General features: G+C 37.6%; 1 protein-coding gene across 6 annotated transcripts in view; it reads right to left on the reverse strand.

Annotated features, from left to right (window-relative positions):
• The window catches only part of MGAT5 (alpha-1,6-mannosylglycoprotein 6-beta-N-acetylglucosaminyltransferase), a 137,409-nt gene that overhangs the window by 45,409 nt on the left and 66,435 nt on the right, over nucleotides 1-25,565 (reverse strand). For all 6 annotated transcript variants that reach the window (XM_064451080.1, XM_064451082.1, XM_064451085.1 and 3 more), the window contains 6 exons: nucleotides 18,383-18,459; nucleotides 16,856-16,945; nucleotides 7,056-7,127; nucleotides 5,796-5,957; nucleotides 3,923-4,092; nucleotides 2,888-3,022 (listed from right to left, as the gene is read on the reverse strand). In XM_064451080.1, the coding sequence (XP_064307150.1) occupies nucleotides 2,888-3,022; nucleotides 3,923-4,092; nucleotides 5,796-5,957; nucleotides 7,056-7,127; nucleotides 16,856-16,945; nucleotides 18,383-18,459 (706 nt within the window). The remainder of the gene's footprint in view (nucleotides 1-2,887; nucleotides 3,023-3,922; nucleotides 4,093-5,795; nucleotides 5,958-7,055; nucleotides 7,128-16,855; nucleotides 16,946-18,382; nucleotides 18,460-25,565) is intronic.

Below are 25,565 nucleotides of genomic sequence, written 5' to 3' on the forward strand. Positions count from 1 at the left end.
CTGTTTTGGCTTATGTCCAGCCAGCTCAGATCATGAGCAGCTCATATCTACCTATAGAAATCCTTGCAGACACACACATTAACTTACAGGCCACTCAGTACTCGCATTTAAAATGTAAAAACTTAGTCAGAAAATAACCCTCCTAAAGCAGATGTATTCTAGAGAACATGTAAGAAGCAGGAGTTGCTCATTTTTCAGGATAGCTGTCATGTTAATTTATTTCAAGAATAAAGCCAGTTGGAATTTTGGCATATGGGAATGAGTCATTGCTAGAGAGACTGTAGAAAAATGAAAAAGTACCAGATTCTTATGTGCTGTAAGGAGGATGCGGGTGCTAAGAAAGGCAATGAGCTGCACTCATTAACTATATTAAGATACTAAATTTTACGTAGCTTCATTGCACATAAGCTGCATAAATCCAGACTTCAGAACTGAAAAATACAGCATGTTCAGGCACTCTTCTGCTTGAAAATAAGGTGCACCCAAAAATGAGATCTGTTTTGATAAATTTATGCTATCTACAGCACCATCTATACCACCTACCATCTACCCAAGAGTCACTGGTGCTACAGATCTCAGGCATACAAACCAGCATTTCAGTTGTTCAGAAATACTCACCTCTCAGAGCAGCAGGGTCATTCTTTTGAGCTAGCAGTTCTAGAAACCTGTTTTGCGATTACCAAAAATTTCCTCCACGCTCAAGTTCACTCACAAAGGTTATAAATGGCACCCTTATCAAGAGACTGTTCTGAAGGCATAGGTGTATTCCACCACGCTATTCCAATCTGAAGCCAATAAACAACTTCTTATTTGTATTTGAGTCTGGTCTGCATAAACCAGACTGAGCTGACCAGCATATCTGCTGAAAAACTGTATGTCATAAGACAAAGACAAAAAATTATTCCGACTGACATTAAATACAATTGAGTGAAAAAGCAAAGTTTGCAAAGAACACAAACAGCTTTATTTGTGATAATGTTTATTTCAGTGGAGTGAATTAAACAAAGAGGTAGAATTATGCTCTTACACTGGACTTATTAGTTTTAACTTAAATACTGTGATGACAAAATTTGAGGTATGCATATTAGCATGATGCTACACCATGCTGCAAAACCTGAATTAAAAGTAATGATCCAAACCCCTAAATTTATTTTGAAGAAAGGCAAAGTTGAAAGCAAAGCAGTATACAGATGATCTAGAGGCTGGTGGAGATGGGAAGGAGGTAATTTATTCCCCAGAACAATATTAGAATAAGCAGTAATGGGCAGTTTGCAAGACATCAGGCCAAGAAAAATATTTTAAAGAAAAGCTTAACAATATAAAACAATGGCTGGGGCATCATTTGGAGTCTTCAGTAAAAGCTTAGGCAAAAATCTCTCAAGAAGGACAAATATATCCAATCTACTTTCAGGAAGGGTATGGATGAGAAGTCCCATTCCATCCCATGAAATCCAGTGTTGTAGAAGAGAGGCATTAAATAACTGCTTTCTTCTCTAAAAGCCCTACAAAAACTCATGTGCTACCTTAAGGTATTTATTTAGAGTTAAATTTAATTCTACCCTCCTAAAATAGAAAAGGTCAGTCATTACCACAAATTAGGAATCAATGAAAAACAGATTGACAACTTAAGATTTAATGATTAATGAAATAAGCAAGAAAAATTGAAGAGCTAATCCAATAGTCTCAATGTCACGGTGTATTTCTATATCTTCTTTACAGAATATACAAAATAAGAAATTGAGAGCAAAAGGGAAGAAACATTGTAAATTTGTAAGTATGGTTTTATATCCTGACCACAATACTGTATGTGATTGACTAGTGGCGATTACTTCTGGCAGGCAGACAACCAACTGTAGCTCAGTGGAAAATGGGATTCTCTTTGTTAGCAGGGTCCTAAAAAACAGAATATCCGTTTACTCCTCTGCTTCAAAGAAGAGATTAAGAGTAATCTAATCTGCAATGCTGATCACAGTACTCTTTATTTAAAATTACACTGAAAACATCCAATGCTCTAGAAAATTGTGAGGTACAGAGAAAATTTTTCTGCCTGCCGTGAACACCTTTCAATATCTTCCTTCAGTAGGGTTTACTGGACTTTACGGATCATGATCACAGCTAATTTGATTAGATACAGAAAAATTTAAGTCAGTAAATTAGATTTGGTTTTATTTCATGCTGATGTATTCGCACAATACATGGGATGTTTCCTGATTTAAAGTTTGACAAAGTGTTGACAAAAAGAAATGTGGTTCTAAAACTATAGGCTGTACGAAGTAATTTCTTGCAACTCCCATCTTCCATGTCTAATTAGGAAAGATGTTTATAGATTGCAGAAGCAACAACAACTACCGTTACCAGAAGATTTATTCTTTAGACTTACCCCTGAAGACAACTTTCTGCCCAATATCAGAACAGAAAAAATTGCGTTGCTGTTGTTGGGCAATAAAATAAGAATAGATCAATCTCCACAATCATCAATCCAGTATGGCTACAAACAGTGGCAAGCAAAACATGCCTTTGGTATTCCAACTAAACAACAAAATCCAATAGTCTCTCAGCTCATCTACTAATTTACAGAACAGAAGGAAAGGGGGATGTAGAGAAGGAGGAGAAAGAAAGGCAAAGATGGTAACTCAAGAGAATATAATTCATTAAGATTTAAAATGCTTGAATCCAAGAATCCCAAACTTGATAGGGGGCATAAAGATGGTATGCAACAAACAGGTAATAGTCCCTTTATTCCTAAGAGTGAAAGACAGAGAACCACATTTTCACTTTTACATAAATTCAAATTCATGTGGATGTACTCACCTCAGTATTTTGACACGTTATTCAACAAAAGCTCTTCAATAAATGAGTTAAGCGGTCAAATAAGTGTTATACTTACTGGTAATGCACCCATGATGGACCAAGGGTTTTCTTAAACTGAGTGAGTCCCACAATATCAATGTAAATGAGTTCTACAACTTTATCCCCCTGGGTAGGGCAGCCAGATCTGTTGCCTACAACCTTCTTCATAATCCTAAACAAAGAAAGAAGGAATATGGAAAAGCATTACCTTCCAAATACCTTGAATAGAGGCTGTGATACTATTTATACTAATAATTGCCCTTTCAAAAAAAGCCTTTTCGAAAAGCTTTTCCAAATCAGGAACCATGTAAGAACATTCAAATGCTAAAGATGCTCAGCATTTATTAAAGAACTGTTTATACACCAGTAAAGTGCTAATTTTCACTAAAAACCTCATGTAGTTTAAACAAGAGAGTAATACGGTTGGAATGTTTAAAAACAGTGAGCTTTGAAATTATTTGAAATAATTTCTAACTTCTATTGACAGCTTTATAGTATAAGAGCTCTCTATAAAATGATGCTGTCATGTTTGTTATAAAAAAATGAAAGCTACAGAAAAAGCGTATGCACTCAAGTTAAAACAGATGTTTTATGCCTAATGCTGAACTAGTATGCAAGGCAAGACAAAGATGAGTGAGGTAGCAATTTGACCCAACATAAGCAATTAACTACATCAGAAGCAATGTGTTTAAAGGATTTAAACCTGTATTTTAAAATCAGATACTGAGTGAAGAATAGCAGAAACTGAAGCGGAGGACACAGAATTAGGCTAGCCTGCAACATCTCCTGTTGCAGCTGGTTAAAGCACCTGGAATGTTAAAGAATAAGCTGCTTAGTTTGAATTTTACAACATTCATTTATGAAGTCTCAGGAGCCCGAAGCTACAATGAAAACACATTATCCTTTTCATAGCACATATACTTAGCTCATGAAAATAATCTTATTGTCTGTTTAGTGAATTATCACTTTCATTTTATGCTTCAAGAAATTATCTACTGTTAATGGAAGCTTCAAGAGTTTACAATTCATTTTTTTTGTATTCCAGTTTCAGAAGTTAAAATAATCTCCTTACTCCTTGAGCTCTGCCAGTGAAGCTGAAATCCTGATGTCATGGCCCAGTAAGTAGAGAGATGTAATTAAATCACTCCACTGGACTAATTCACCAAGTGGGCCACCGCTAAACGCATTTTCTGCAATCTTGAATCCAGATTCTTTTGTCAAAAGCCCCAGATGAACAAGAATCTGGAAAGAAAAGTCATATGTTTGAGTTATTGACATTAAACATGCAACTAGAATATCCCACCACATTTTTTTCTTTTTATTACATTCCAACTACAGCCAAAAAAAAAAAAAAAAAAAAATCAACCAAACTATCCAATACTCCCACTCCGATAATTTAATTTTGTAATGGATCTCTAGAACAGTACTTATAAGAATGTTACCAGGTTGTTTTGCACTATTATCTGCCAGCAGATCAGTAATTAAACAAACCCCCCAAATCAGTGTTATTCACAAAATAATCTGTAATTCTGCACAGAAAGATGCGGCTCACATTAACTTATTTTGATTGAATAACTACTTATATTCTCAAGTAGGATGTACTTGGTTATCCAAGACAGTGTAGTTCAGGAAAAGGTATGCTGCTTTGAACAAGCCATTAAGAAGTTGTAAAGACTGCATAAGAGTAACAGGATGCTTTCCCAGCCTCTCCTCTCCATTACCAATAGACAAGAGTTTTCTCTGTAGTTCCTTGAAGTCTGTGCTTGCCTTTCTAACGAAGCACAGAAGTTGAGTTCCAAACACTTTGCTACATACCCGAACTGTTACTTCATTTGGGTACATACAGCACCAGCATAAAAACTCCCAAACACCCCAAAACCTTTTCCCTCACTCTAAAAAGCAGCAACATTCTAAAACCTATTTGGTTCTAATCCCTTGCAGCTTCCAGGACTGAACTGGATATATTGAAATGAAATAACCATATGTTTTACAGAGCAACCTCAAAGGTCTAAGCAAAGAATAAGCACTAGAGCACCCATCAAAACTTCCTGTGCAGTCCTTCCTGTGCTTCTGTTTATTCTTGAGGTTTTGTATTCTCAGATGTTATGTTTCTTTAATAAACCAGGCTGGAGGGCTGCTTGAAATAGAAGGGTTGCTCCTTGACAGAGGGTGAGCTTACTCAAGGGCTGTAGTACGTGACAAACATAGCTGCAAATAGGGCCTACACCTCATGCAAGGACTGAGAATCTCAAGCAAGGAGCTGAGCTGCAGCCAGCCAGGCTTAAGAGAGGGTAGACACATGACTGTGCATGGCCTGCTGTCAATCAGGAGTGGCTACAGTAAGAACAAGGTGGGAAGGGAAACCGATGCTGTGTTTACAACTTCTGGCTTTACCTTAACTACTTAAAGTAATTAAACAAAAAATCAAATCAAAATAGAACTTTTCACTTCAAGAATCTCAGTTTTTAAACTGAGCTCATTGCAGGATGTCTAAACTGATCCAATCCAAAGTTGTGGTCAACTTTAAGTCTACTCAAATCCAAAACAGAAATACACCAATTAAGTCTCAATTTCGGACAAAAAGATAGACAATTCTTGTTTTCTACAACTATGTAAAACATTCCCGTGTCATCAGCTCGCAGTAAAATTCACAGTTCCTCCCTTTAGCAACTTCGACATAGTCTTTATTTTATCCAAAATTGAAGATGTTAGAAAACTTACTCAAACATTGACTCATGGAAAGTATGTAAAACTATTTGTAAAGCCAACATCCATTGTAATGGTAATTTCAAACAGCAAAATGTTTCTTTAAAAAAAAGCACAAGTATAAACATGAGCCTTTTAGACATATTTGGTATTTTCACTCTGAAATTACTTCTGGAACAAGAACCTTAAAAAAGCCTATATGACTGCAAGTGGCAGGAATGGAAAATACATTCATTTACCTTTTTTCTTTTTCTCTTCTCCAAATTTTGTTTTTCTGCAAGTGATTTAATTGCTTCAATCCAGGTATCAGCCATTCGTCTGATGCGTAACATCATCCACCTGAATTCCTCATGTCTTGACATCATTTTGTAGAGATTATCAAAGTTGATACGAATTTCAGCCTTCAGTTGAAGCATTAAAAAAAAAATCCAAAACATCAGTTATTCTTCAAATAGTGTACTTTCCAGAAGTGAAAAACCCTCAAATGTGAACTCTGTGCTTTACATTCCTCATTAAAAAAAAAAGTACACTCCTAATGCTAAAGTCAAGTTGAGACTTTAGGTCAAATATTTAAGCTATCTTTAAACAGACATTTCTAAGCACATAAATTACTGTTATTTTTATTAGTAGTATTTGGTAGCCCCAGAATATGTTCGGAATGTTTCACAATATATTTATTTCTGCGATATAAGGTTTGGTTTTGTTCATGTGCTTCAAAACGATGCTCAAGTATCTCTAAAACACAATATAAAATCAGAACAGTACACTGAAGATTTATGTATATCATGAATCTTCCAAATGCAAGAAAGTCTCCTATTCTACCACGAAGTAAGAAACATTACTAGAGTATAAATTTTAAAGGAAATATTAATTTTTAAAGCTAGAATGATCTAAGAGCAATTGGTTTTACAAAATGTGACTGCCTATATCTAAATTATGTAAGGAATGTTCATACACAGCCCAGCAATTATCTTAAAATACGTAAGTGCTACATAATTAGGCTATAACAGTCAAGAAACAACTCTGCATGCTGTAGTTTTTAAAGCAAAAAATTGGGACTAATCAAAATGTTACTACAAAACTGAAATGTATATAAGCCACTTCTGTTAAGGCATTTTTATATATAGGGTGCAGATTTATGGGACAATAAAAAATGAACAGTTTCACATACGGTCACTTGACAGTGGTGAACAGTCTATGGATTTGTAATTTTTCTCAGTATCTGTGTACAATATTTCATAAATTTAAACACAAAAGTGTTAAAAAGTGGTTTTAAATGCAATCAACCACCAAGACTGCAGTGCAATACAATGACTGGAGAAGATACATGATGAACTATGTGTAATACAGTCAGGGATGTTCCTCTTCGGTTTTGAGGAGCTGAAGATTAAAAAAGGTAAATTCTAGTCTTATTAGCATTTATGTGGCACAGAACTCCAGGATCTTTTGCATGAATCACAATTACTGAATTATTTCTCATGTTTTAACATTTTCCTTACCACTGTTTTTTGATCAGTTTCTTCATTAGGATTTTTTGCTCTCCAAGGTAAACGAGGACACCAATTTTCAACCTGTAAAACAATTACATCAAAATAAACATTCTATTTTACTTTCAGCTGGTCTTCCAAAGTCTCTCATTGCCCTTATATTACACCTTATGGCTTCAATAAAGCATCAGCTGATCAGTAAGGCACTGTCAGGTAAAATTGCTTTTTGCAAAAAAAAAAAAAGCTTAAGAAGACTTTTTGCAGTTCAATACTATTTTAACCTTGCAAATTTGCAACCAAATGTCACATTTAGATATTTGTTCATGATAATGGATACAGGATACAAACCCCTTTCAAGACAGAGGTCAGCTGTTAAATGCTCTAAATTCAGTTTCTGTGAGTAGTTTTGAGATGTTTTCAAAAAGCACTACATTTTTTTACACTTGTAGACCTTAAAAAGGCAGAAAGAAGGTGGGGACATTCAGAGTGATGGCGTTTGTCTTCTCAAGTAACTGTTAAGCATGATGGAGCCCTGCTTTCCTGGAGATGGCTGAACACCTGCCTGCCCACAGGAAGGAGTGAATTAATTCCTTGTTTCGCTTTGCTTCCATGCGCAGCTTTTGCTTTACCTGTTAAACTGTATTTATCTCAACGCATGAGTTTTCTCACTTTTACCCTCGCGATTCTCCCCCTCATCCCACCAGGGGGTAGTGAGCAAGCCGCTGTGTGGGGCTTAGTTGCTGGCTGGGGTTAAACCATGACAGAGCTAAACCCATGAAAACAGAAACATAACTGTACTGTGAAAAGGGAGAAATGCAGAAATTTATATGCCAGCTAAGATACCCCACCACTACTGATTAAGTACACAACTCCCAGAGAATTAGAAGTCAGAGTTGCTCCTATGGTCTATGCTCCAGTCATAGACCTGTCAAAACACAATTTTAGCTTAATCATGCTGCAGTAAGCCTGAAGCATTAGAGATTAAAAGCTTAAGATCACATCAAATGATTGCCTAGAAGGCCAATCACATGAAAATAAATTAATAGACATCATAAACTCATCAAAGAGAAGAAATGTACCAAGCTTAGGTTCCTCAGACAAATTACACAGAAGCATTAATTTGAATGCTATGGCAATCAATGTATTTAATACAACATTTGAAAGCAATGACTTGATTGACCTTGTTTGAAAAATCTGATTCTTCAGCGGTCTCCAACTCTGGAAACATACTAGAGATTGTAGCAATCAACAATCCTACCTTTTACTAACATAAGCTGCGGAATCACTGGTAGGAAAGAGTTGCAAGCTCCATATTACAAATCATGCACAGTCCCAATCTCTCTCTTTTTTTTTAATAATACAAATAATTTTGACTTATTCCTAGCATTAAAACTTATGTATATTACAATATGACATTTCAAGGACTACTGTACGTGCCCTTTTTCTGGCTTCACGTATTTCACATCACACCATCAGGCATCCTAAAGGAGTTGGAGATTTTTCAGAGCTGCCAAGGACAGTTAGCAGCATGCCTCACTGACTGAAACACAAATACAGTTCTTTTGTGCTTTTAGAAATATTCCCTCTACTCTAAATTAAAAATATCACAGCAATTCTAATCACAAATAAACACCTAAGGATTAGATTCAAAGTAATATCAGTGCATGTAGTTAGTTTAGCATTTGTTTTCCCTTATCGATATTCAGACAAGTCCTCTTTTCATTGGAAAGATCAAGTTAACTCACCAGAGGATTTTTTAAACATGTACTCTTCAACGTATGCCAGTTGTTTTGTTATTTTCAGGACTGATAAAATGCCCTGGAAAAATGCACAGGCATTCTCTTATAGAAAAAGGAGAGAATTCTGCTCATTTTTATGGGCCAATGGCTCACAAAGAGTTGTAGATAGGGGATAACAATTAACAAGAGCACCAAGAAAGCAAAGATGAAGCTAACGAAGAGGAAAATCAAAATACAATTAGAGTGGTGGCAGTGGGCAGAATATTCAAACACCCAACACTGAAGCTCATGCACCAGAGGTCACTTCTGGATCACATTAGATATTATAAGGTAGATACTGAGCAAAGAAAGCAGAGGTGAAAAACTACAGCAGGGAAGTCTAAACAAATTGTAACATCTTTATTTAGAGGCACCTAGTACTCAAGAAATTTCACACTTCCAACAAAAACAAAGTTTTCAGAGGGAACAGAGATATTTCTCTCCAACTCCGGTTCTTGCTTCCCTGTTCAGTGAGAGCTAAAGATGATCAACAGTCTACATACACTTTGGTAAAAGGCAGAGGGATTCCAGCCTACACAACTACACAAGGTATCTAAGACTTCAGAGACAGCCTTTGTAGAACTATTGGAAAAGGAAATTATAGCTTCTACTACAAAATTAAAAAGCCTGCTGACTCAATGAAAGTTCTACAAGATATCTAGCATGCTGCTAAGTTTTATTGCTGCTTTCCTCAAAAACCACAGCAATTGCATTTTTATATGTATTTCAAGTAAAAAGCTTCCACTTAACTGTGTTTTCGCATTGCGCTATGTAAAATTATGATCTACAGTGGTACAAAGGCTCAGTAAAGGCTGCTTAAAAATGTTGTAAAGAATATTTTGTGTCAGAATTAAAAGCCAGAGTTTGCACTGATCCACATAAGTAGCAAAATGAACTTTGTATTCCTCACATACTACGACTGTTGCATCATTTCTGAAAGATGTGTAAAAATAATGTAAACATCCACACCATTAGCTTTTTTCAAGGTAACTACTTTCTGCTCTTTCATTACTTGGCCTTTCTCTCTTGCCCAGTGAACTAGTATTCAATTCAAACTGAGCACTTAACTATTTCCTGTCCAGAATATGCAATTTCTCACTTTAGAGCCTGGGAACCACTAACTGCAGCTCTTGGCAGGACCTACAGTTTCGTAAGAACTTCAGATAACCTAGAAAATGGGTGGGTGGTTTTTTTTGTTTGTTTCTTTTTAAAGACAAATTTGGCTGATCAGTTCGGGGTTTCTCATACAGAACACTACAAGGATGCCTGTAACTAAATACGAAACCTAAGTGGTTAAGTAATTTTCCTGGTTGCCTTGCGTGACCCAAATATGGCCCACAACAGTATCTCCAGATGTTCAGAGATGATGAGTACAAGTCCTGCAGCTGTTCTCAGATTCAGACTATTAACCACTGATATGAGAACTTCTTTGAAAACAAAGGTGGGTGCTAGAGTTACTGAAAATTGCAGGAGGAATGTCCTGCAATGATCTTTTCCCCAGCAAATACCAGTGAAGACTTACATCAGTAAGTCTGAGAAAAACAGATTTGGGTAAGTACAAGTCAGGTTTTCAGTGAGGACTAACTTCCAGCTATAGATTGGGAGAAAGAAAGGTAAAGAATGTCTAAAAACTGCTCAGATTGGCTTGAGTGGAGGTCTTCAATCTCCTTCATTTTGTGTGACAATAAGCACCAACAGCGATGCAAGTTCTGTGAAAACACCTGGTGCCCAGAACTTGCTTTTCTCCCCTTGCTCCCAAACAGCCTAAGGAAAGCCTATCGGCTTTCACTGAAACTACTAGGGAGAAGACAGAGATAGGGCAGGGAATGTGAGAGGGAGAATTACAGACTACATTTTGCAACACATTTTCTGGAAGCTTTACAGAACAGAATGGGGGGATATGGGACAGGGACCTGCTTTCATTGAGTTTGTATTGTACCACCTAACTCATAACAAAAAGGTCTGCAGAAAATGCAACAGCATTAAAGCTTAACTTGTCCTGGACCAGGAATATTTGTGATTAAATTACATGTACAACAGGAGAAAAGTTTGTGTATACATACAAATATGTGTATAGATGTGTCGGTATAAGATTATAAACAGGAAGATGATATAGCACATGCTAAGGCCACAGTACACAGTTACAAATCTGGTATTTTTCCATTCACACACCCCTTTTCTCTGCCATTGGCAATGCTGACAGAGAGGACTATGGTATCACTATAGTGGGTCTAGATGAAATCTCAATCAGGTTTGTTCAAATACTTCAGCTTTGTGTTTGTTTAGGTACAGAATATTCAACATGAAACAAGCCCTAAGTCTGAGCAAGGGGAAGGAGGGCAGCAGCGTTCATTTGGATCCTGCTCTTCAACTTGTTTATGTGTTTTATTTGATCATTTAAGACAAAACACAGAAGTTGTCTCTAAACAAGGAAGAAGGACTCCTCTTCCCCCTTTCCAGGAAAACCTTCCTCTCACTGGTTTAGCATCAGTTCTTTCTCTAGCTTATTCTCTCCATAGCAACCATTACACTGTCATGCACATGATTTAATAGGAAGGATGTGATATCAGACTACAGATTAGCAATAAAAGAAGATTGTTGGGAAGCAGCAACTGAAGATTTGAAGACTGACCATTTTTTTGATGAGTAATATAAACACTAAGCTATTATTCAGAACACACTATATCTTTCTACTGTCATATTTTTTTAGTAAGACCAGCTGTGCCCCCTGTACCTAGTGTTGAATTCAATGCCAATCAAGTGTATTTAGGTAGTCTTTGACCATGCTCAAGAAACTAGGTCTACCTGAGAAGCGTTCCATACCTGGTTTTGAACTACAGTAGGCACAGTGCTGTCTTGGGCATACGTAGATAGCTCCATAAGGTTAGGTTGCACTGTACTTCAGAAGGCCAAAGTTTAAGAGCTACATGATTCCAGATATTAGTGAAAAGTGTTCTGAACTGCTTTGGGGTGTGAATGCCCAGATTCTGCTTAAACCAAACCAGAGAGTTTCTCTTATCATAGCCAATCTACTCCCACAGCGACTTTACATAGCTTATTGGTAAGTGACTTAACACCAAATAAACCAAACTTAAGAAATTAGAAGAGTATGTTTTACAGAGGCGTTGCAGCTCTGAGCAATGTCTGAGCACCGAGATAGCATGAGCCTCTTCCAAACTGAATAAAGTATACTGCCAGCAGCTCTCCACATCCAAAATTTCAGGAAGTCCTTTATGCTTTTAAAGAGTCATAATGGGAATTTAATAAAGCAGAAGCTGAAGGGTACGCTCTCCAAACACCTGGGATAATCTTCATTTTGGACTCTTCTGAAAGGCAGATGCAGCCCACCTACAGGGAAAGTAAAGCAACTCTCTTTGCACATCAGGTGAACAGCATTATTGCTTGGTGTAATTCCATCCATGGTGAAGTGCTGCTATTACGTATCTTATGTCAGTCCCAGAGTGGAAAATAAAATAAATTTTAAAAAACCATCAGTGCTGCAATATCTGGTGAAAGAAAGTGCGTCTTTAAATTTATTATGCTGTATGAAAGCAGGCTGAGAAAAGAACTCATAATGTTCACTTAGAAAATCCATTTGACAATTTGCTGTGAAAGAACTGCTCCCATTGGGAAGGTGACCTTTCTCAACTCCTCTAGAAGCTGTAATACCTATCTTTTGTTTAGCATCTCCTCAGTGAGAGGTAGTAATTTTGAAGGTGCTACAAAATCTGTGGTGTGCAAGATGACTGCCTGCCTGGTTAGTGAAATAGAGAAGTATACAGGTAACTTTGGATTTGGTGTTTTCCACAGGGAATCCCGAACATTGGGTGTTAGGTACCCACAGCCCCAGTGGCACTGCAACAAAAAATTTTATACATAACCATCGATCAACAAATGGTCTCTTTTCTAACTTCAGTCATGTGTACCAGATTTGATTCCTCTCTTACATTAGCACCTACGCCTTTTCCAACAAGGTAGAAAAATACTAATCGTGGTTCAAAATGCCTGAGGTAGAAAATGTAACTGACCCCAGTTGCCCAAATCCAGGCCAGTACACTAATGGATTTGGGGACAAAGTACTGACTATCATTAGCATTTTAATTTCTCAGGGACACATGTAAGATGACTAAAGAACTACAAGCTTTTGCTGTTTTACATTTCAGACTTTGATACTATTTTTGTCAGTTTTCTGAGTAATTGTGTAGAATTCAAAGAAGTTGGTTAGATGTTAAATTACAATGAAGAAATGCAAATCGTTAACTCACCTCAATGTCATAAATTAGATTACACAGGCAGTGGAAGTTGTGAAAAAGGGGGACTTTCACACAGACACTAGCAAACTGCAGTAAACCAGCAAAACCACAAGGATTTGGGGAAGCTGTATAATTATGATTCCCAGGTGTTTACACTAAAACATGCCTCAGACCACAGCTTGCATTCTGGAAAGAAACCCACGTTCAAAATCACCTTCGGTTTGCATTTTTCCGCTCCACCTCTCAAAGCAAAAGTAACACTGTAAAGAAAAATACTACTGCAACCAAACCATGCATTCTCTGCTTCCATCAAGTCTGGAGAACTGAAACCAAGAATTCTCTCCAGTGCTATACTAGCAAACAGGCAAAAGCATCAAAGATCAGTCTTTTTAAGTGTTGGATCCACTTCCCAGATGGGTACCAAACATTATGCTTGGCCCTGAAAGGCGAGCTGGAGATTCAGAGCAATGAACTTTAAGATCTACCCAGCTCCAGCAGGTAAACGTCAACATAATGACCCCTGGGTGGTGGTAACTTGCATCGCAGCTACTGGCTGACCTGCAGGCACAGCAGCAGTCCCACCCCTGTGTGGCAGGCAGTACTCGCCTAGAAAGCACATATCTAGATAAAGAAAAGGAGCGGTAAGACCCCTCAAACTTTTTTTTTTTTTTGGTTAAGCTAGGAAACTGTGTGAAAAATTAATCTTCTAGAAGATATTTTTAAAAGCCTAATTCTTCAGCTGCAAACTGACATTTTGCAGTGAAATACTTTTGTACTGTCTAGAAATTCATTCTTTCCACATTTCTTCCCAGAGGCAATGTAATCTGTGAAAATCATAACTTTGCCAGTGACACTGCAGTGTTAAACAACTGGCTTTTTCATAACTAAATGCTAACTTTAAAAGGAAGTAACTGTTCTCAATGGACAAGTTTGTATCATGGTTAAACAGAAACAAGTCCTAGCTATGCAGGAACCTTAGTTAGCTTAACTCGCTTCTCACCCCTGTCTTGCTCTGTTATTCAAGAGAATGTAAGTCTGGCTTTCCTATTGAGGCCAGTTGTCTCCTCCAGTCTTCAAAGACTCCAGCACAATTAGTGTTATGAGGATTGCAGAGTTGCATATCATTCACCAGGAGTGACCCACTGCCGGCAGCAAAACACCAAGATAGAAGTGCAAAAATTCTTGCAGCTTTATCTGCAAGTCCATATAGGGACAGCTTTAAATAAAAAACATAAGCCAGAATGTGCTGAATTGCTTCTTGTTTTCCTCCTGCTGCCACACTAACCTCCTATTCTGCTCAAGCAGCCAAGCCACAATAAGAGAAGTGGAGAAGAGCTGTTCAGCTAGCTGTTTTTATGTTCCTGCAGGAGTGCCATCCAAAGCAAACCAGAAGAGGCAGAACTGCTAATACTTGCACTTGCACAGGTTCTTCAGAAGAAAAGACTTGGGGCAGCCTGGATTTTGCTTGCGCTGTTTCTATTTTGCAGGCACATGTGGTGGAAACATAACAAGGGCGCATGACAGATATGGTAGTGTCTCTGTGGTTCTGACCCATATTACATACCAAAATGTAGTACTTCAGCCTCCTTTGTTTACAAGTTTAAAATTGCATTACAAAGAGTGCTAGATGAGTGTAACATAATTCCCTAACTGCCCTGCTTCAGAAGAAAAAAGTAGATCCCCAAAGAATATCAAAGAGCACAGGCGCTTGTCACACCAGATTGTAGAGGCAATTTTAAAAGCAAAAGAAGACATGCACAATTTGATGCATATTCTGTCATTTCAAACTGAGGTTGTGCATAATTTGATGCATATATTGCCCTTTCAAGCAGACGATGTGTACACAACCATTTTATTCCTATAGTGTAACCTTAAAATAAAAAAGAAAAATCTTAACAGTAATATCCTTCCAGTACCCTAATGCATTTTAATACTTTAAATCAGCAGTTTTGACTTGAGAGCTCTGTAGGCACATTTATCATTCAGCTGTGCAACCATACTATAAACTGTCAACTCTTCACTGTCCACTTTGACAAATTACTCTCGCAACAGCATTTCCAAGTTACCCTTAGCAGCCAACACACCTCATAAATCCACATCATTGCAGTGTTATTAGAATTTCATTTCATGCTTGCATTCGCAAACATTTAAGCTTTCAACCTCTGCTGCTGGGCATTAATCATGGAATTAACCATAGGATTAAGAATGCCAAATTTAAACTCAAGGTTAATAACATGCTCACCCAATATTAGTTTTACATTCTGTCATGGAAGAACACTAAAAAAAAAAAAAGAGTACAAGACCTTTGCCTGAAGTTCCCAAATATACACATATACACACAGATTAATTGTACTGTTGTTCCACTAAGAAATGAGAAGTTGCCCAAGTTCAATATTACTGCTTAAAGAAAAATTTCAAATCCCTAGACCCCTGAAAAAACCAGGCATTTGGCCTCTGCATTCTGCCATGAGGAGGAGCTGAAAGATGAACTACAAAAAACTAGCAGCATCAACTGAGTTTCCAAAACTGATGATCCGAGAAGATGGTCACAGAAAATACTATGATTTAACAGAAATATGAAATAATAAATGTCATTTAAGAATATTAGATTCTCACATTCAGTTGACATGTATCCTCATTTTTAAGATACATCTGCATTAAATAGATGAAGTACCATCTGGTTGGCAGAATACTACTGCGCAAACGTAACTCCACTGATACTAAAACATAAGCTTTTAGTAGAAACTTAGATCAACGTCAGATGATTATGAAACCATATCTCTAGCTTCTATGATAAATAACACGATAAATAATATAGTCATCCTGTATCTTCTCCTTCCCCAGCTTTACAGCCCAGAAATAAATCAACACTTGGTAACAGGAATGGAATGAGTCAAATCTGTGATTCAACCCAGCCTTTTTTTATTTCTTCAGATAAGTGTTTGGGATATGCATGTAACATGTTACTGCTGTTTAAAGCAATGCCCCCAAAAGTTCAATGACAGTCATCTGAGTAAATGAACAGAAACTGCTTTACAACCGAGTTACTTATATACTTGCTGTTTTAATCTCAGATACACAATTTTAAAACTCAGCCCCTCCAAATCCTGCAGAGACTACACAATTAATACTAGTTTGCAATTCTGCAACTACATTGCCTCTTGCAGTTCTTTACAACAAGTATGCTGCTAGACATCATTACTACTTCCAAGATCAGTTACTCTAATTTATCAAAATTTTACTAATACAAAAGAAGATGTAAAGTGCGAATATACCTGCAACTTCACTCAAAACCCATGACTTTCAGGATTTTTTGTTTTCTGTTAACAGACTCTGCAATTCATGAACAGTATCCAAGAAGGAGATGGCTGTGCTCCTTAGGAGGATGTACCATCTAGCCCCACTTTCCAAATTTTACATCCCAAATGCCTCCCTATCACCACCTCAGGAGCTACATAGAAAGCAACCGAAGAAGTGCTCAGAGGCAAGGATCTATGACTGAATTCGTACTTCAGTTAAACAGGATACCTATTGCGGACTCCCTAGACAGTTGCTGTTTAGATCACTTTAGTTATAAACATTAGAATTCTCCAGGCTAGAAACATATGGAGGACTTATGAATAATAACAACACACTTCATCTCAATTCTGTTTGAATAGCTTTTTCCCCTTTATAGAATTTTTCTGAAGTTATGATTTCTTTTGAGAAAAGTTTGCCAACAGTTACCAAAAATACTGAGGCACTATGATGTTCCTCTTCTGCAGGTTAAACGATTACTGACCTCACTGAGGTAAATAAAAAAGGAGCATGTGGACCCATCTACACCATAACTTGCATAACAGGGATCCGATCGCCACATATCTTTCATCCACTGTAACAGAACAAAAACATAGTCTGTTAGGTTGTAGTACTACGTAATAACTCCATGCTATTTCACACTGAACCTAGGAATAACGGGAAAGCTGAGAGCAAATATATCCAACAAATAACAAAAAATGAACTTAATGAATATTTTGCAGCATAATGCATCTCTGTATTCAGTGACACTGGGGAAGTACTGACATAACAGACGTGAGCACAGTTTATACAAACTGGTAGCCCGGCAAGCAGAGGCAATATCAATATCAAACGGAAAATATAGCCAGGATCCAGACGTACGGGTGTGGCTGTAGTTGACTGCATTGCTTCCCCTTTTCCCCCTCCTTACGCTTGCTCTGGCATTTAGCACATCATTTCAGCTACCAAGATTGAAATCTGCCCAATTCTGCCAAGAATCTGCCATTTCTGCAGAAGCTATTCATTTAAATTCATAGTCTAATATTCAAATAATGTATTACACTGTCACTGTGCTGCCAGTTTGTCAAAATGGATCAAAACAGGGTTTTTTTTAAAAAATACTATTGTCTAAGAATTTTATTTAGGAAAAAAAGGCAACATAATTTCATATATATTTTGGTAGTTATTTGCTTTCACTTTCAGAAATAAATTGTAATACTTGATAATGACATTTAAGTGTCCAGCAATATTACTTTTGTCCCCCGCTACTAAATCAGTATCTTTACATGTTACAAATGTTACTTAAGAAAAACATACAAAACAAAAAAAACCTCCCCAAAACCTCGATCTCTCCAAGTTTTGGTTTTTGATTTGTTTTTGTTTGTTTTTCCTTTCCATCCAAAGTCTGATGGCTTTGAAGATTTGGCCTTTCCAACTGCATTGTCAGTAAAATTTAGGATTTATTTAGAATCAACTATGATCCCCGAAGTTCTGGATGCACTTAGCGCAGTGCCTGGCTTGCGAGCAGAAGACGCAGAATGCTTTTAACAGAGAAGGGGAAGGGAGGAACCGGACAGAGCTGTTGGCAAAGAGGGGGAAAAAGTATAAACTAATGTCTTGCTGAAGCAGAGAAAGGACTAGAGTGAGGTACAGACAGAATAATCCCAGTCCTGAGTTAGGGGAATGCCAAATGACTCGTTATGAGGAAGAAAATAGGGCCTTTCAAAAAGGAGAAGAAAGTTTCTGAATAACCAGGCAGCATTCAAATAATAAGGCATTTCATTAAATAATACAGCATTTTAATATAACGTGGCATTTTATGCCAGTCTTAACAGGATGCCACTTCTCTGCAGCAGTAGCATTAAAGGCTTGAGGTGAGCAGTGCTGTAGTGACACACACTCTTGAATATCCTTTTACTTTTTTGACCCAGTTGTTCTTGTTTTACGCCACTGTCTGAGTAGGGATCTCTTGCAACATATGTTCAGTTTTTAACAGAACACACATAATAAGATTAAAAAACAGTTCCATTACCTTTATTTTCCCTTCACAGTGAGGAAAACCATCCATAGGAGGCAATTCACACTGTTCTTGGGCTCCGTTTATGAGATCTGAAGAGAAACACAGAGCATAACTGAATTTCATTTTATAGTTCTGACAGATAGCCTAATGAATCCTTCCTTTTATTTTCATGAATCCACAAGCCAGACTAACTGAAGAGTCCTACTGTGTAATATGTTGTAACATTAAAATTCAGCGTGTTCTTTTTTGCCTACGTAAGAAAATGGTTGCATAGATTTCGACTCTGACTTGCAGTCAAAGTGCTGAATTATAAAAACTGGTCTGTGAAGACTTAAAATTAAGCTAAGCCATACTGAAAGTAATAAAAAGCAAAATACCTTTCTAATCAAAGGGTGCTTAAAACTACTAAATTGCAACAATTTGTTTCCAATTGTCAAACATTTGTAAGATATATATTGCTCTTAAATACAAAAACCTAGGTTTTCAAGTTCTGTTATGACTTTATCAAATACCCATGATCCGCAACTTGGCATCAGATACATGACCCAATTAATAAATGTTGCAATATGATCTAAATTTACAACTGAGTAGCACTATATCGCATCTCATAGGAAATTTTTCTCATGATCTCCCAAGAATTTTTTTTCCCTATTTTAGTATTTTATCATTTTAGATTTTTGTAACACATTGAAGTGTGTAATACTCGGCAACGCTCCTAGCCCACGAGCCAAAAGGAACAGTTTTAATGGACATTACCACATCAACTCCTCGATGGGACTCTCTTCTAAGAACATAGAAGAACCCTCTAATGCAGGCCTTTAAGGCAAGAAAAATGATTAACATGGTGGAGAGATTCTTGCCAAAGGCAGCGGATGATAAGGTTTTCAATTTAGGTAGTTCATCCCAGAGTTATCTAAATTATACCTGCATCATTTCTAGCTTTTCCCACCGGCAAGAATCAAGATCATTAAAGCTAGCCATCCATCAACCCAGGAACACTTCATGCTACAGCAGATACAGTGCACGACTTTACCCAGAATATGCTAATTAGAAATCTCAGGAAAAAAAAAAAAAGGCTGCAGCACTAGAATACAGTAGGGACAAGATCAGGGGATAAAATTCAGAACATGGTATTATATACAAAAATTACCTCCTGATTTACCTGAATATTTTCCATTATTTTGCAAATAATTTCTTTTAAAGATAAAAACTTAAATCTGAGTGAAGCACTGCAAAATGGAATGTATGGGGGGAAAAAAGAACCATGCCAGAAAGAAGACACTTACTTGGCAGTCTCTGCAGCAGCAGCAGCAATTTGACAAACTGAGCCGTACTGCCAATGCCAATAACACTGGAGCAAAGTAGTTTTTAAGATGACTTTGTAACTTCAAATCAATAAGCACTTTCAAAATATTCTCCCTTATCTTCTTATCCTTATAAGATTCTTGCAGACTAGACCACTGACACCTGCGGCTCTGATTTCTGCTCCAAGTAAGAATATACAGAGCATGCATACAGATATTAACAATTTAAAAGTATGTTCTATATTCAGTCAGCACAACTAGATAACAATTGGACTTTTTGCTTTACTAGAGTTTCCACTTGAATCATCACACTGAAATCAGTGCTTGAGATCAAATAGTAGCAAATCTACCTTAAACCTAAGAGAGGCATGGGTAAAATGATGGCAAATTTCAGTAACTTATTTAATGCCATTAGAAAAGCTTCATGGTCTGAACTGTGGGCTTTTTTCTTTTTACAAACTCATAAGCCTGAACACAAAATAAGTACAGAGCTTTTCATAAGGCCTGTCAAATTCAGATCTTCCCAAAACATAAAAGGCATCTTAAATATATGATACAACATAAGAGATGTAATTCAACTGCAGGGCAAGTTTAACTTTCAGCATCAAACAGAACTTCCAGTTGAAAATTCTGAATGTCTGAGCAATTCTATTCAATCAAACAAATCTTCCTATCTATTTCAGTTGCATTTGGACATGTTATACTTGCCATGGTCTAAGGCTTTTTTGCTTGCTACCCCCCCCCCCCCCCCGTAGTTACTATATGTGGAACCAACCAACAAAAATTCACAATTTTCAGATAGGTAAGAGACAATTATTAAACCCTTAAAGAGAAGGCATTAACAGCATTCAACAAGCATTTCCACATACCTTTCCTACTGCAAACAGTGCTTTCTTACAGGGTCTCCTTCCTCAGCCACTACGCACCCCTCACCATGGCAGCACTACCATTCACATGACTCTTGGTTGGATCACTGATACAGTATCAGTTAAAAATAGTTCTTGACCAAAACTATTACTTTTAACCAGAAACAGTTTTTTTTATTGGCACTACAGAAGAAGCCAAGAAGAGGTGGGAATGACAGTCCCCCAGGGGCTGTAGCTGCAGGAGGTGCTGCTGGCACAGCTAGGCAAAGCCACTTAAGAAAGCATAACATACAGCCTTTGCACTGCTTGCGCTGGGCTAAATGATCCTCCTCTGCAAAGTGGTCATTCCTCCTTAGACTTGACACTACTTCCTCAGTTCTTTATCTGTCAGAAGTAGAAAAGTACTCAAAAGCTGCTCTTCTGCCCTTTCTGTTGATTGGAATAGTTAGCGTGCCAACATGAAGGCTCCATGAACCTCATCTTCAATCTCAAGATAACCATGCTACCATATGACTCACTGCCCTCCAGTTCAGAAGGTTAGTCGAGCAAATCCTCTCCTCTTCTGAAGTCCCTTTAAGTACAGGGTAATACATAAACACAAGCTATCATTCTTTATTTTACAGCATAAACATCTAGTGTGCCAAGTTCATCACTTATATTACAGTTTAATGGGTATCTCACGAACTGTCAAAGAAAGGAAGCATGGAGAAAAAAACCACAAGATACAGAGAATGGCCTCATTTTTGGTAGATACACAACTGTAGTTTAGATACCTGTTTGCTTTTATCATGTGTAAACACATTTTCTGCATGCAAGTGTGTTTCTGTAGATGCAGCAATCTTTGCTACTGTTCATTGTTCAAAAGGTTTTACAGGATCCCTGTATTTGCAAGATCTGCTTGCAAGAATAATAATTGCCCTCTTACAACAGCCACACATTTCACCCACCATACACTTCAGCAGCTCAGATCAGCTCTGGCAGTACTACATACAGATACTCTCCAAGCAGAAAGCCAACTTGTCCAGCTCTCCCTGTTCCTGCCTGTTCCAAGAAGTAAAAAGCAAGAGCCAGAAATTTACATCAGCACAAGCTACAGATTTTCTCAGGCTTCTGGTGTCCCCTGTGGCCAGCTGCAACAGGACCCTTCCAGAGCAGTCCCACTCTTGCTATTCCACTGGGTTGATTTATATACAAACAGCATACTAATCTCCCCAGGATAATCTAGATGTATAGGGAACACAGAACACTAACACCTACCTTTATCATGTCTAACCATGTTAAAATGCTTGAAGAAGTAGCAGTGCCTCTAGTAGTATGTCCAAGAGTACTTGACGTCTTTCTCCCTCCTTGCCAGCAACAGTAAATGCTCCTAGGTTTCACCTCCCTCAAAAATGATAACACCTTTTTTCCACTGCTACAGACTCTGAAGGTGCTTCACATGCCCACCAGCTTCCCACTCCACCTTCCCACTCAGCCTTACCATGAATCTATCCCAAACACCTACACCACTTTCACTTGCTTCATTCACAGCTACTAATTAGGTAATAGCATAGTGAAGGGAATTCTGTAACACACAAATATAAACTGTCCCATGAAACAATTTACATAAAGCATTATTCAAAGCAGAACAAAATGTGGCAATATACGCATACAAGATTAAATGTATGTGAGAAAACAGCAGAAGCAATAGAGAAAAGCAACTCTGTTCCATCTGAGTACTCCCTTCACGACTGCAAATGGGAAGCTCGCTGACATAATTGGACTGGAAACGCATCTATATCAAGAAGAGTTGTCCAAAGCAACACATCGCCTGCAGAAATGGGAGAGTCTTGAACATACTGGTTTCCACACATAAGCCTGAGAATTAAATGCAAAAGTCTCAATTCACTTGTGAATAATTTTGATGGTTCCAGTCAACTACCACTTGCACTGAAGCCATACCGTTTCTTCTTGGCGATAGTCAGCGTGAGTTCTAGGTTGAGAGACACCCCAACATTTTCTTCCTTAATGACCAGAACCTGTATGAAGAATTACTTTTCAGCTCCTGAAACTGCTCACTACTAACTAGGCATGGAGGGCATACTGGAGCCTGCTGGCAACAGCTAGTAGCCTGTGGGCAACAAAAAGGCTCCTTTCCCCATCCTTACTAAACTAGCTGTTCTGAACCATTGCTATAAACATAATAAACATCCTTGTAAAATATCTAAAGTCAAGGAAGCTGTACCCAGCCTCTTTAAATACAAATTCATAGCTACAAATTAACAGTCCAGCTTGCCCTCATCAAACCATGCTGCACTGCTGGACCAGTGGAAGCAGCAAGGGTTGCACAGTATTCCCTGCTGCATCTCTAGCTCTGTGTGGGCCCACACTGCCAAATCCGCTCACTCCCTTTTTCATTCACGGGCTTCAATCATCCACACTAACTAGGAGCTGCCTCTTCTTAAACAGAAATACAGAAGTGAAGAAATCTTACTTATCATAGACAGTTGGGACCAACTTCAACCAGATAGCAGCAGTTTACACCTTTGAACGGATCACAAAGACAAGGGAGATGAAGCAAGCGGAACCCTGGGCATGCTGATCTACACATCTGGATCTTCCAAAGCATGAAAAGCAAGTACCACAATACTAGTCAGGAGTTGACAGTTTCTTCATTGTTTGGAGATGACGAAAACACCCAAACCCAATCTTATGAAGATTTTTGTTAAAAAGGTCTGAATAGAAGTACTATGCTGTTACTAAATTCATGTCAGAATGTTCTTTCCTGAAGGGGAAAAATGTTATTAAGCAGGTCACTGAAGTCACTTTTGTTGCAAAACAGTATTTGAGAAACCACAAGGATTTTTATCCTTAATTAGGATTTATGTAATTTAAAATGCAAGTTCTGAGATCTCTTTTCCTAGCCAAAACTTAGAACTTACAGCCAAAGAAGTCAGAAGTACAGCAACTGTCAAGTCAGTACAAAGCAGCAGTAGTTAATACACACGCTTTTTTTTCTCTTAAGCTTTGTGTGAGCCATGATATTCGTTTCTATTCTACAGACACCAAAGTGTTTTTGAAGTCATGCACAGCTTATTTCCTCTTGACTGCTGTTGTGCAAAGACATAATTATTAAACATTTATCTCATATGATGTTACATTAAATGTCAATGCATCGACAAATTGAAAAGATGAATGTGAGCATATTAAAAATCTAAGAGCACACAGCTGTTACAGATTACCCTGGGAAAAAACTGAAAAAATTGATAAACACCAAGCAACTCTAGATTCAGCAAAAACTCTTTACATACAGTGCTCTGTTTGTGAGGTCCTGGGATATTCAACATATAACTAAAATTCCATCCTCAGGTTTAGAAAGGAGCCATATGTTCACTTTGTAAATGTCTCTGGCTGTTTAAATATATGTAGCTCTGCATCGTTAGTGCACAGCAGGTGAAACTGAACTTGTGAACAATCAGTTATTTCAGTGCAAAGTCTGGCACCTTAGCATGAATGACTTGGCAGATTTAAGCTAAACCACCTAACCTTGCACTGAAAGAGAGAATTCTCCCTTGTTGCTCTGCATGAGCAGCCATATTGGCTAAAGTCCCATGCCTTTGACACCACTCTCTTTAAACACCAGTTCAAAGGTACAGGTCTTCATTGACCCCTGACATTAAACTCCATGTCACCAGGTTTTGTTTGTTTTAGTGAAGGTCTACAACATCCAAGAGAAAAACCTGTGGTTACAAGCACCATCTGTGATAGAAAATTGATTTTTTTGTTTGCTTCCTAGTTATTCTTCAACAAAACAGTAAAACTAAGCAGTAGTGAGTGCTACATACATATTTTGTCCCTTTCCTGTATTGCACATCCTTCAAAAAGTGGGCTTTGTAACAAGCTAAAAAATTCTGCTTCAATTTTTCTCTGTCAGACAGTCTAGAAATAATCCACTAAGACAGTAAGCTGAATAGCAGTTATAATTACTCAGGTCAGTAGAAATTGTTGTTTGATAGGTATTTGTCACAAAAGTTTTAAAATAGCAATATTGGTTAAAGCAAATGAAAAAGCCACAATCCTGTTGAAATTGCAAACTGTGACACCAGCAGCCTACCCAGTCTGCTAACGACCAACTCTTCATTCTTCACAGAATGGAAACACCTTAAGAATTTAACATGACACAAAAGTTTATATACTTTGGAACCTTGACACTAAGCCCCAGATTTTCAGACTAGTGCAAAAAAGCATATTAGAGTATCTTTTGATGACATATAGCACAGATAAAGGCTCAACTCAAAGTGTTTCTCATCAGCAGGTCTCAAAATCAGGAACCTCCTTAGTATTAAAAGGACAGAGTAATCAATATTCAACTGAGTCTATTAACCAATTTTATCTCTTTTTGTTCTCTTTCTGGTTTTGATCATTAAATAAAAGTACTGTTCTTACTTTAATTCATGGAACCCTTCTCTTGGTTCTAATTCAGTTCTGAAATCTGATATCTATGGTTAGACACAACACTGTAGTTAAGGCTGTTTGGTTTGTTCAAGGCCTCCTTTCCCTTCTCCCACTAATTAACACATCCTCAATTTAATTCACATTTTTCATCTCCAGCTGGTACAATTTCTTTAAAGGGAGAATTTGCAGTGTGAGCTGAAAGCGCTATCAACATATTCAATGAAATGAGCTAAAGGTTTCAAGATTTAAATGCAGAGCACAAAATGCTTTCTACCAACATTTTAGAAACTTCAGTAGCAAAGCATCGGTATGATTTAAAGAAAATTAACTACTTCTGCTAGTCCATCCTCACACCAGCTGTGCTGCTGTGTTCCATTAACACTACTGAAATCAATGCAGTGTTAGGAGAATTCAAGTAGCAGTCCAGTGGTTCATCAAAATGCAGCCCAGGGGACCACTAACAGCCCCTTCAGCATTACCAATACAGCTTAGCACTGCAGTGGAAAATATTCACATGTGGTCTTTTGCACAGTCACTCTGCTGTGCTGCAACAGCAAGGCTTGAAAACACACAATTCTCCCCAGCTCCACT

This window comes from Phalacrocorax carbo, chromosome 5 (assembly GCF_963921805.1).
Source record: "Phalacrocorax carbo chromosome 5, bPhaCar2.1, whole genome shotgun sequence".
NCBI lineage: Eukaryota > Metazoa > Chordata > Aves > Suliformes > Phalacrocoracidae > Phalacrocorax > Phalacrocorax carbo.